The sequence below is a fragment of the Natator depressus genome, chromosome 2 (assembly GCF_965152275.1).
Source record: "Natator depressus isolate rNatDep1 chromosome 2, rNatDep2.hap1, whole genome shotgun sequence".
NCBI lineage: Eukaryota > Metazoa > Chordata > Testudines > Cheloniidae > Natator > Natator depressus.
The window spans coordinates 175,902,584-175,916,149 of NC_134235.1; the positions used below are offsets into that span (position 1 = coordinate 175,902,584).

Consider the following 13,566-nt stretch of genomic DNA (forward strand, 5'->3'; position numbering starts at 1 on the left):
GGCAGACACGTATCTTGTGACATTGGCTACAACAGTGCCATGCAGAGGCCTGGTCTCACTTTCAGGTAACATTGTAAACAAGAAGCAGGGAGCATTATCGCCTGAAAATGTAAACAAACTTGCTTGTCTGAGCAATTGGCTGAACAAGAAGTAGGACTGAGTGGACTTGTAGGCTCCAAAGTTTAACATTGTTTTATTTTTGAATGCAGGGTTTTTTTGTACATAATTCTACATTTGTAAGTTCAACTTTCATCCTAGAGATTTCACTACAGTACTTGTATGAGGTGATTTGAAAAATACAATTTCTTTTGTTTTTTACAGTGCAAATATTTGTAATAAAAAATAAATGTAAAGTGAGCACTTTACAGTTTGTATTCTATGTTGTAACTGAAATCAATATATTTGAAAATACAGAAAACATCCAAATATATTTAAATAAATGGTATTCTATTTTAACAGTGTGATTAATCACGATTAATTTTGAAATCGCTTGACAGCCCTACTAAAAAGTATTCAAATCATCAATGTGTTTCCAGTGATTGCTAGAATACATTTCTTATGATGCTTGTGTGGCTTTTCAATTAGTCCCAGTAGCTGTACCTAATTTGTAAAGGAAATGCTTTTTTTCCTTTAGCTTCCACTTCAAAACCATGACAGCACCCAACAACTGTCACAACAAGCCATGAACAAACTTGAATAGTAACATGATTCATATGTGGAGGAGAAAAATGAAGCTGTGGGTTCTTTTTTCAGTACTGTGATGAGGTATTTAATGGGACACAACCATTACCATCTGTTTCATAAAAACAATACCCAGAATAGACTGAAAATAATCCCCTTGCACAACCACAAACAATTCATTTCCTTCCATGGGGACATGTCTCATCTTCATGACATGAGGTGTGCAGAATACCCAACTATACAATTATAAGTGCCATGCAAATTACCATATTTAATAACAACAGACCAGATCCTGGCATGATGAAGAGTACTTTACTCCTCAGGTAGTCTCACTGGAATAAATAAGACAGCTACTCGAAGAGTAAGGCACTACTTATCCTCTGGAAGGCTGGCAGAATCTAGCTCAGTGTAAATATATTTTGTATATTGTCAACAGCGGTGGGTGCCAATAAATAATTGTTATTACATTACAGGATAAATACTTTGCTGCAATATACACTCTTAATATAGGAAGTGCTGCAGTAAAAGTAACACTGCAGTACTGTGTTTATTTTTTAATAGTGCCCAGAGTGTACTTTAAATATATGCAAGATACAGTTGATGGGACATAGAAGGTAAGCTACTTTTCCAGATGACAAAAGAGCACTGAAGAGAGTCCCTGTGAGATCTTAATTTGCAAACTAAGAAAACTGAAAACATTACCAACTTCCAGCCAACATTTTATCATGGAACAAGGTTAGCTGACTAGCAGACTAGTACTTGGGAAGTACGTCAGTGTGTCAGCATGCAGAATGCAGGACTATTTTCTTATCCTATTGTGTGGCCTTTGCCACACACTCTTCTTTTTTAAATATATATTTTTTCCTTGCTTCCTGGCTACACAGAAAGAAAAAAATCACTCTTTGAAAAATCAGTAACAAAAGTAAAATCAAATACCACAAGAAGAGTCCTCTCAAAATAGAAGAGAATGCAAACCTTGCCTCCCACCCCCGCCGAAAAAAAAATTGCTGAATGCTTTGGCCCAAATTAAAAATATGTCCTTGGCTAGAGCAAAAGAAAATGAAGTAAAAGGTCAAGCTTTGGGGATTAATGTACCTTATGTAGCTCGCCTGAAGGTTTCTCGGAAACAACACCCTTCCAGCATCCTCTAGGGCCCTTCCATTTGCGGATATTTGGCAGAGTCGGCTGGTTCAACTCCATACAAAACTGCAAAGGAAAAGAAAAAGCTTTGTAGAGAGTTTTTTTTCCCCTCATACAAGAGTAAAGCAGTATTAATAATAGACATAGTGGAGATGACAGATTATAACCTCTATTGAAATATTAAACACACACCACCTATGGATGTGAGGCCAGCTCCTCAGCTGGTGTAAAACTACCTTGACTTAAATGGAGTGATGTCAATTTATACCAGCTCTGGATCTGGCCCCTGGATTTTGATACAGCAACAGCTTGAACAAGACGTGGAAAGGAAGGCTTGTTAACATAGAGAGAACAAGCGCACGTCACTAGTACATAACAGAAACTCTGAAATGTTAACCTCGGCGACAGTTTGCATAAAAGGAACACCAAGCCAAATTCTGCACTAACTTGCACCAAGGATGAATTTGCACCAAGGATGAATTTGTCTAAATGATTTTTTCAATAAATTTAAATCATAAAACAAAAACACTGTTGGCGATAAGAGTTCTTATTATAAATCTAAACAAGAAATTCACCTATCTTTATGCTGCAAGGGTCTGGAACAGCAGGTCAGAATCTGACAATATTAAATAAAAAATAAAATATCCATTATTCAAAAGAGCACTTGCATTCAACTAGTACAAAGATTTTGGTTCCACTAAATTGATCTGACAATGCTACGATTTAAGTGTGCTCAAATGAAGTGGATGGAGCAAAAGATCACACAGTTCTTCCTCGAAAGGACCAATACATTTGGGATGTAATCAGAGGGATTTGAAAACTTGCTCTGAATCAGCTGATCTTGACTGGTGCTCCTTTTCCAGCAGAGGAGGCACACAAACTCTGAAATTCTCTCAGCTTGCTTGCTTTAGGTCATCTTTGTGCTCACGTGAGAAGGGGATTTCTCAATTCATGCTGTCCTGCCCACAAAATCCAATATCAAAGTACATTAGGCTTCACTTTTTACAATATGAATATACAGATAAGTGCTTGGTCTACATGAAAAAACCCCTCATCCCTTATCCATTCTCTAATTTAAATTAGATCTGTGATAAATACATTTTGAGAGAGTCCTTTAGATGGGCAAGAAACATTAATACACAATTCTTGATCAAAAGGATGCCTTGGGCTCATAAAAATAAATTCCTCATAAAAATAAATTCCTTATAAAAAGAGCAATAGGACAGAATTTGTTTTTCTTCTATAGCACCTTTCAGAATCCAGATTTCCCAAAGTTATAGTAAACCAGGATTATTAAATTTGGAAGGGAAATCAAGGGGGTCAGCAGTGGAATACTCCATCCACCACACTATACTAGGATGTGTTTTATTTTCTGAACCCATGGATGCATATTGAGCATAACCTTGAATGTACTCAGTAATAGTGATTGTGCAACTACCCTTGACAGCTTGCTCCTTTGCAAGTTTTCCTAATATTTAACCTAAGCTGTCATTACTGCAGATGCAAATATTCAATTTTTGTTCCTGTTGACCAACAAGAATAACCGATCCGTATAAAGAGCTAAAAGTGACAACACGGTAATTATGTTTATTAATACAGCACCGTTATTCACACTTTGGTGACTCATACACAGGCCTCAGAACCTGTCTCACAGGATGCCAGGGTTAACTTCCATTCTTATCAGAAACAGACAGAGAGGGACTTTGGTTTATCTTCTCCAAAGAACCGCATCTCTAATGCCGTACAACCTGCCTAAAACGGCACTGCAGTATCAGCACGGGGAACGAGGCTGAGCCCACGGCTTGTTTGAGGTGAAGAAAGACCTTCGGTCTCAGAAAAGGGTGTGCTACCCACCAAGCCATATGGAAACCACAAATGACCAAGAAAAAAAAGCTTGGGGTTTTTATAAAGTAGTGTGCAGATTATGTTATCTGTTGTTAGCACGTGCTTCCACTTTGGAAGGATCCTTAAATTTCAGACACAAAATCATAATGCAGGCTGAAAAGGAAAAAAAAAATATTTCAAGAGACTTCTGCTGGAAGCCCATTAACACAGCACAACACACTTCCAGGTAGTGTTTAGTGTGAACTTTAAAAAGGTGTTCGAAGCAATTAGCTGTCCAGTTTGTTAAATTCCCATAGAGGCTTTGGAACCAAAAGGGCACTACAGTAAATGTAAACAGCAACATACTTTACTAAAGCAATGCTGACCTTGCTTCCACTTTAAAAAAAAAAGGTAGGGAATAAATATTTTTTTTAAAGATGCCTTTGCATATGTATTTTTCTATAGATTTTTTTAAATTTGCTTGATGGATAATAGTTTTAATAGTTTTATTTTTTGCGGGGAGGAAAGCAGGGCAGTGAGGGGGAAACAGGTGGCTAATCTCTAGAGATGTGTTTTCTGAAGTGTAGAGATAATTGTAAAATGGTAGCAAATCAATACATTTAGAAGGAGGGGCACAGGAAATACATAGTAAACCTATATCATAAAGTGCCAGTGATTCCAGATATTTTAAGAAGACCACATTAGCAGAGGCAGAGCTGATTTTATTTCTGCGGGGTTGAGAGATATGGGGAGAGACACTTGAAGTCCATGAAGTCCGAGGGCGGTGAAGCGTTGTTGTGGTTCTGGTATCTGAAAAGGAGAGCTTGACCAATCAATTAAATGTTTTACCATGTTAGGCAAGGACACAGGATGTGCTATGCATGAACAAACCATCAAATTCGATATCCTGCCTCCTGCAGCAGCCAGTACGGTGCTGTGTGCTTCAGAGGAAGATAAACAAGAGAGACCTAAAATATGCTTTGTTAATTGTGCAATTCTGTCTATGGAAAATAATTCTTTTCCTGATACTTCTGGCAATCAGCTTCCACCCTGAAACACGAGATTTTTATTTCAGATAGGCTTAAAGATTTAGAAGATACAACAAAAAGGAAGGATGAACATAGTTTCATAAGGCCACCCAGAGATAACTCTCTCCTAATTCAGTCTCTAATTTATCCTTCCCCAGGTTTCTTCCTCCATTTCCCCTTCCCTGCCTCTCCTTCTGTTGCTACATTTCCTGTTGCCCGTGGAGCCACTATCAAGCTAAACTTAATAGTGGCTCCAGCTTAAACTTTGTGTTCAAATCCTATTCACTTCTCAGCTGTTCTCATTCAGGAGTGGAGTTTAAATCTGCTCCCAACAAGAATACCTAATCAGAGCAAGACATTTGTAGTTTTCATCTGAGCTACCTTGGAATCCAAGAAAAAAGAATGATGTGAAGGATACAGGTAGGGCTAGTGTGCCACAACTGAGCCTGTGATCTAGACAATTGGGAGGAGAGAAGGTGGTTTAAGGTTCTCCCTTTCTTGAATATTTTTTTTCACACCTTCAGTTACGAGTGTCCTGATTTGACATTGATTCTCCAGGGGAATAGAACATGAGGTTGCTAGAAAACTTTTGTGATGAGGAAAAAAGAGGTAGGGTTTTCTTTTGCTTTTTTGTCCAACTGGTCAGCTAGATAAATGGCCAAACATTATGGGCCTCAGTGATTCTCCATTGCCCTACACCTTGTGCAGTCATTTACACTAGTGCAAAGTAAGTATAAAGTGGATGTAAAATGCAACCAAATCAGAATTCTCCATTCCCGTATGCAGACGGACAGCATTTTACATTCATTTCGCCTAGGCACAAGACACTGTACAAGATGCGGGCACAGGAGCAGCATATCTTTGAATGTCATCTTGCTTATTCTATAACCAAACCGTACACCTGCTGGATGAAAGGAATGGGCCTCATGGCTAAAGTACTGATGGGGACTCAACACATCTGGATTAAATTTCTCTCTACATATTGAAACCTGGGCAAGTTACTTTCTCCCTATGCATATCAATTTCCGCTCCGTAAAACAGGATTATATCACAGTGTTTGGGTGGATAAATACATGAGTGTTTGGGAGGTACTCACATATGGCATTGATGGGAACCATACAAACATGTATATCATTAGGAATCATTTGCTGAAGTATTGTGTTTTATAAATGGCTATTCAATTAGTCCTTTTCAGGAAGACTTTATTAATGATCATTTAATGGTTTTTTACTAATATTTAAATATTGATATCGCATAAAGGAAGATAAAACTTGGAGACATTCTTTGGGCCTAACTAACAACTAATTATTAGCTATTTACAAAAGAGAGCGGAAAACCACAGGAAATCAGTTTCTAATCACAGACACATGAATAGGTATGTTTTGGAAAAAAGCTTTCTACCTTTCATTCTTGATTTAGTTGTATAATGAGATTAAAGTGAAATACCAACAGTCTTGTGGGCTACAGGAGCTGAGTTATACAATTTCAGAGAAAAATGCAAGAATGAAAGAAAGTTTAAAGAACAAATATGATGAAAGCGAGAGCACCACCAAAAACAAAACAAAACAAAACCTTATGTGAACTTTGACTCTGCCTCATTTTGCCTTTCTACCTGCTTTGCCATGTCAGTTTGACCCTCCTATTCTCTGCTCTTTAGTTTGAATTGGGTCTGTAGCTTTGGATAGGCTTCTTATGTCTGCTTTATTTCTTTCTCCTAATACTAAATAACTAATAATACTTAGCCCTTAAATAGCTCCTTTCATCTTCAAAGTACTTCATAAACATTAACTAATTCATGCACCAAAGAACCCTTTCACAGACTGTGGAACTGAGACAGAGCAGTTCCGCACTAGACATTCAGCTGGGCCTCTAACCAGTCTTGTCTTGTGAATTTCCAGACTTCACCCACTCCACACACCCATCCTCACTTTGCACCTGTGAATACCTGCGAGCGCACTTTAACAACTGTGACCACAGAAGTGTTAAGAATTTGCATCTGCAAAACCCACTTGTCTTGGATGCAAATTGTAATATTAGCATGTACACAGCTATTTGAATTGTTCAAGTGAGCATGCATGTGTTTGGGGAGAAGTGGAAGCCAGGGCCTAAAATTAGGTCCCGAGGCGCAGCTCCACAAAGGTACACAAGCGCCTCACCCCCAGACCTAGACGCACTATGAGTCACACAATTCCCACTTGGATGTTGCCTAACCCTGTAGGTCCCTAAACTCACTTGGGACCTAGGTATTTACAGTAACAGTTCTCCAGGTGCCTAAGTTTTTGCCTCTGGGCATGTGTACTGCTACCTCCCCCTAGGTGTCCAGAAGCATATCTCCTGCCTAAGCCCCAAGGTGATCCATGAACCAGGGGAAAATAGGTATTTGGCTGCCTTTCTTGCCCGCAGGGCCCACCCAGTAGGCGAGCTCAGAGGCAGCCTACCAGATTGGGTCTCATTCAAAACCTGGCAGGAGGAGGAGGTGATGGCACCCACCTTAAAACTTTTAGTCCAGAGGCTAGAGTGCTCACCTGGGATGTGGGAGACCCAGGTTCAATTCCGTACTCTTCCTAGTGGGGAGCAAGGATTAGAATAGGGGTCTCCCACCTCTCAGGAGAGTGCCCCAAACACTGAACTATGAGATATTCTTACATGGGGCTCCCTCAGTCTCTCCCTGCTGAAGCTGCTCTACTGTGGATAAATAATGAAAGAATCATTGGAGTTGGGGGACTGGACCCCGAGACTCCCATCTTCCAGGTGGGTGCCTTCACCACTGGGCTGCAGTGTCAGTCTTACTCTCTTTCTCTCTGCCCCAATGACTCTCATCATCTACCCAGGGTGGAACAGCTTCAACAGCAGAGATTGAGGGAGCCCTCAGCAGAACATCCCATAGTTTGGTGGCTTGAGTACTCTCTTGAGAGATAAGAAACCCTCTGTTCAAATCCTTTCTCCCTGCCAGCCAGAGGAGGGAAAAATCGAACATGGCTCTTTCCCATCCCAAGTGAGTGCTCTAACGTTATATGGTCATCACTGCCTCCTCCTCTGGCCATTTGGTGTGGTGTGAGGCAGATGCCTACCTCATTCTCACAAAAAATGACCTATGCACCTCAGCCACTGGACTCCAGGTGCGGGGTTCCCATCTGTGGATCGCTAACAGAGAAAGGCGATTATCTCTGTGAGAAGGGTGGGGCTTAAAGACACAACCCTCTCGTTGGCATCTCCCACTGGCTAGCTTAGGCAGCTCCCCACCTAGTGTGCCGGCTTTTGTGGATCACATTCTTAGGCATCTCTCTCTCCCCATTCGTTGTATTTGGAGTCTAAGGAACTAACTCAGGCTCTGTGGATTGCAGCGTTGTTCCGGAGAGTTTCTAGGTGCTGAGCACTGGTTAAAATGAACCAGATCAGAATGTGAAGCACTTTTGCAGCTGCTGCAATACTCATTTAGGGTGCTTGCATGAATTCTAAAATCACTGTGTTCACTGCTGAAGCAACATATAGTACACCTTTGTTATTTTACTGTACAATCCTTATTTACTGTACAGTAGCCTATTTCCACTTATGAACTGAACGTTCTTGACCCTGATCAACTTTAAAGATCTGGGGGTTTTTAAAATCCCAAATTATTTGCTTTTCTTCCTTCAGTTGATGTTTTGGAAAACTGAATAGTGAGTTTTAATTGGTATGGGAACACAGAGCAAAAACTCACCACAATTACTCCACAGAAGCCTCCTTTGTAATATCTGACAGGAAATTACACATTTTATCTTTGAAGATTTGATTAAAAAGAGATTACAGTCTACAAAAATAGTCTGGTGTCCATCCTTTAAACACGGGAGTCTTGGGATAGCAGTTCAGACCTTTCATTTGTGTTTTCCTAGCTTCATTCTAAACAAAATTATTATTTATGTAAAGAAGATCTTCTTATAGATCTTCAAAAAAAAGACAGAGAAGTGCAATGTCTTTGGTGCAGGGCAGTGATATGCAGCAATGAAGAGAAAACATAATACAATCATGCCCTGTAAGCATTATGTGCCAGTGTCAAAGGAACTACAGAACTATCAACTATCTGTGGTGAAAATGGACTGAATAGTATTTCTCAACCAGTTTGTGATTTGGTGCAAAATTCTCCTCTCCTGTGTGCATGCTGGAGATCTACACCGCTGTTCTGCTCCCTGGTGGGAGAGCCACATATATATACACAGGGAGAATATAAGAATTTAGCTCTAAATTAGTTTGATGCTGCACCCACTGAAGTCCATGGTGAAGCTCCCATTGATTTAAATTATGCAGGATCAGGTCCAATATGAGAAGCATATTGGGGGGGAGGGATAGCTCAGTGGTTTGAGCATTGGCTTGCTAAACCCAGGGTTGTGAGTTCAATCCTTGAGGGGGCCATTTAGGGATCTGGGGCAAAAATTGGGGATTGGTCCTGCTTTGAGCAGGGGGTTGGACTAGATGACCTCCTGAGGTCCCTTCCAACCCTGATATTCTATGATTCTATGAGGAAAGAGGTCTGAACAAATTCCTTTAGAATTCAAGGGTTGGGCAGTAATCAGCTACAAAAGGACAACAATGCAAGATTACTGCCAGAGTGAAGTCACCCATCTACCACGGTTGTAGGGGAGTTGCAGTGAAATCTTCCTCTCCCCAACAGAAAATCACAGAGAATTCTGGAGTTTTAATAGGAGGTGTGGGAGAAAAGGAAAGGCATGGTTCTCGTACATATTTATATGCTCTTATTTATAGTATTGCCAACCCCAAGCATTCAAAAAACATGAATCACTCCCCTGTTCCCCTCCAAATCATGAGAAAAATGTGTTGTTTTATGTGCTGCCTTCTGCTTTGGGGGCCTTTAGGACTCACATTTTCATGCTTTCTTCCACAACCATGAGCGCTAGAAGCTTACTTTTCTTTTCTTTTCTTTTTAAATAAAAGCTGACATACCTATGTAATTACATGACTCCAGAAGCTGGAACTATAAGAAAAACCACCTAATAAAACTCATGATAAAAATGACTTCACTGTTCATAATTTCATGTTTCCAATAAATGCAGACAGTTTTGTTTGCTCATAGAGGCTCTGAAGGTTAGTTACTAAATATTGCAAGTCATTTTTAAAGTACTTTCAAATAAATCAATGTTTTGATCTAATTTATGCATAAAAGAATCAGTATAATCATAAATAACAAGATTACTTAAATATCTAGTTACAGCAGAAAAAAGGAAAGTCCTCATGATCATAATGCGATCTTTTAATCACAGAGTTCTTATAAAGAAATGAATCCTTGAACTCAGTCACCTTTTCCATATAGTTATAAAACGGTCCACTCATTTAGTTGGCTGTAGCAAGAACATGATGACCTCAAAATTAAATAGTTTGTAGTTTCTGGAGAGGGAGGAAAAGTTTTAATCTGCTACCATTTTAGCCTTCAGAGAAACTATAGTACAATATCTCTCTTTGTATTTCTTTGTGCACATTCTTCCAGAGAATACATGAATGGTTGTGGGATCCTATTAGCAATATTGTTAGAGCAATAAAACCACAGCAGAATATTCAGAAAACTTATTACAAATGTGCCAACCTAAACATAGCTTCAAATATAAAGAAGAAATTCAAACCTGCTACAAAGCAAACTACTGTATGTTTAGCAAAGGTATATATACACTCCATTTCCCACTATTATTCTGAAACTGCTCAATGAAACCATGTAGTATGCAATAGATGTTAAAGGGAACTTAAAGTTCAGGGATATTCCTTTGAGGCTTGTTTCTACAATGTAATGAGCAACTGAAGTCAATGGGAGTGGAAGACACTCAACCTCTCAAGCGTGTGCACTTATAGCTTGTTCTTGCTGCCACTGAAATGAATTGCAAAACTCCCATTGACTTCAATGGAGCGGAATCAAGACCTTAATGCTAGATTCTGATACTCTTACTCACCTCCAGTAGTACTTTAATCACTGAGGAATCAATAGGACTACTCAAGGTCAATCAGATTACCAGAATCTGGCCCCTAATTTGCAAGCCAAATGTAGTAATTCCCTCTGAAGTACAAGATGAAAAAAGAACTAGTTTCCAGTTCAATGGTGAGGGGAAAAATAATAAAGCTATACCGATTTGCCATGATCTGGTCTCCCCTGAATCTATTTACCTTCCCACGGCCATGAGCACTGCACTGAGCAAGCCGAAAGGAAAAAGGAGCTGTAAAAAGAAACGTATCTGAAGAAGGATTTTTTAAAATTGTACTGATGTGTTTCTAGGGCTGGGATAAATTTATACTGCCACATAAAATGTTACAGTAACCAAGACAGAAGAAAAAAGCTTAAAGGGAAGAGGGAAACCATTTTGATCTGATTTTAGCAAATTTCAGGAAAGTTGCTCTAAAAAGGAAAAATATACAAATCAACAGTTTTCTCCCACATCACAAATGTTTACCCTTTTCTGCATTCCTCCACAGATTTCTCATTTTACAATACATTGTGTTACACTTCATAATGTCATGGAAACAGATTTCATCACATTTCATTATTTCTTTTGGGGTGCTTATTATCAGGAGAATATATTCTAATCTACTATCTTCAAAAGACTTCACTACACATGAAGAAAACCAGTTTCCTCACAAATTTCATATTATTATCCCCTCCTTTGTGATTATACATATTTTTCACATCTTTAATCCTCAGGCAGAGAGTCCTGATTTGACAATGATTCTTTGCTGGCACAGAAGACAGTTGCTAGTATATTTTTACGAGGAGGAAAAGAAAAGGGCAGGGTTATTTGTCTTCTCCCTCTGTTGCCTTCCCCAACACTGATTACATTTAAAGAACTGACCTTCTGTACTTTAATCGCACAAAATACTGTTTGAACAGTCCTAATGGTCACTGGCTCCCCATACAGAGTGAATACATTACTAATCCATTTAGACAGCTAAATACTGATTTAGCTTGATATTATGGGGCTCCTGCTGCTATGTAAATTAAAAAAAAAACTGACTAAACAACAATCTAAAACTAGGCATAGAGCTGTTGGCCTTCGCCTCTTTTCCCACTATCTTTTCCAATAAGGTCAGCCAAAAAGGACAGAATAAGGACTCCATATACTATTTCTACCACCTCTGAAGAAAAACTATATGGTCAGCAGCAAGTGTGTGTTTACTGTTTCTTGTTCTTCCTTGACCTGGAATTTTGTGGGCTTATTTTACCTGTGGCACGCCTGGCTCAAATCCAGACTACAGTCACAATAGGCTTGGTCATGCACTTAGCACAAACACCAGAGAAAGGTGTGGCATGGAGATGCACCACCCGATGGGGAGCACCCATACGCACAGTGCCTCTTGGACCATCCCATCTGTGCTGCGGGAGAGGGGAAATTTGCAACAGCTTTTTAAAGGAAGCAATTATAATAGAATGTTAGGGGACTGTCAGTCACTTTATCTGAACTGCCCATACCAGCTTATCTGCCTACTTCTCTGCAATGGAGCACAGAGATGCCTACACAAGATGCACAGCATTGCTTCCCCCTGTTGCTAACTACATATCAGCTGTTCTAACTGGGGGTGAAAGAGATAACCACTCCCACTGAGAAGCCCTGAAAGACATGAGGCACCATAAGGACCTCTGCCAGGAGCAGCAGCTCTGAACTCTGGGCTGGCCAGGCCCCATAAAGTCTTCTGATAGAAGCAGGCCCCCTATGGTTCCCAGGTAGCTTTAAATCACCCTGCACCCTGAAGAGTGCTGGAGAGGGAAGGGAAAAGATATGGCAGTGGGAGAAATGGTGGAGGAAGGAGAGAAGAGTGAGAGGTTGCGCTGTGATCCTGTCAGCTTTCCGAAGTGGTGCTGGTGATTCAAAAGCAAGCATTCTCGCGTCCGTATGAGTACTGGACCAATGATTCACGGAACTATGGGCCCGCAAAGGTGCCAATTCTGAATGCAAGAGTAAGGTTGCTGTGAATCTGTGCCCTGGTCAAATTACCAAGAACATAAGAGTGGCCATACTGGGTCAGACGGGGGACAGTGCCTGCAGTTGAGGGCAGCACACGGAGCCCTCTGCGCCCCCCTTTCCCAGGGACCACAGGGATGTGATGACAGCCGCTTCTGGGAACGGCGCAGGGCCAGGGCAGGCACGGAGCCTGCCTTAGCTCCGCTGTGCCATGGGGCTGGCAATCCCGCAGGCCAGATAGGCCGTATCCGGCATGCAGGCCGTAGTTTGCCCTCCCCAGAACTAAATCCACCCACACAATCAAAACACTCCACTCTACCGAATTACTTAATCCACTGCACATGCTTCACCCTCTGGGGAGAGGATGAGAGGGAAAAACACCACATGTAGGGGTAATACTGAGGAGCTGCCTATTCTCTCCTTGCCCGTTCCTTCTCCTTCAGCAAGAACAAAACAAACCTATACATAAGTTGAATTTGGGCAGGGTGAGCCTTTGACAATTGCCTCTGGCGAACAGAACTGTTTTCTGCTCTGGCAAGAAGTTTTATCCAAAGCAAACTCTCAGTGCAAAGGCTGGCAAGACCGCCAAAGTATGGCACCATTCAGAAATGCCTTCACCACCCTCCAGCACTTTGGATTTACACTTCTCTTCTGCACTGACTCACAGCTGTTGCATTTTACTTATATAAGAAGTATTTACGTATGAAACTCAGGAAATTGTCTGCAACCTTGTCACAGGCCATTTTTGATAATGTAGATCATAATTTCTTATGTTCTTGTCCCCAGGCCTAAACTGACAATGAGAAAGTAAGATGTGAAAGATACTTAAAGGTCAGATTATGATTTCTTTACTCACACTGAATAGCATCTTACTCCATGAGAGAAAATGATTCAAGTATAAATTTAATATGTGCGTAGAAGCTTTGGGTCTTTTAAAGAACACTGTTACATAGTCTCATCTG

The 13,566-nt window shown here is 40.4% G+C and overlaps 1 protein-coding gene across 1 annotated transcript in view; it reads right to left on the bottom strand.

Annotated features, from left to right (window-relative positions):
- The window catches only part of EEPD1 (endonuclease/exonuclease/phosphatase family domain containing 1), an 86,166-nt gene that overhangs the window by 14,316 nt on the left and 58,284 nt on the right, over positions 1-13,566 (bottom strand). The window contains exon 3 of the mRNA XM_074945345.1: positions 1,777-1,887. Within this exon, the coding sequence (XP_074801446.1) occupies positions 1,777-1,887 (111 nt within the window). The remainder of the gene's footprint in view (positions 1-1,776; positions 1,888-13,566) is intronic.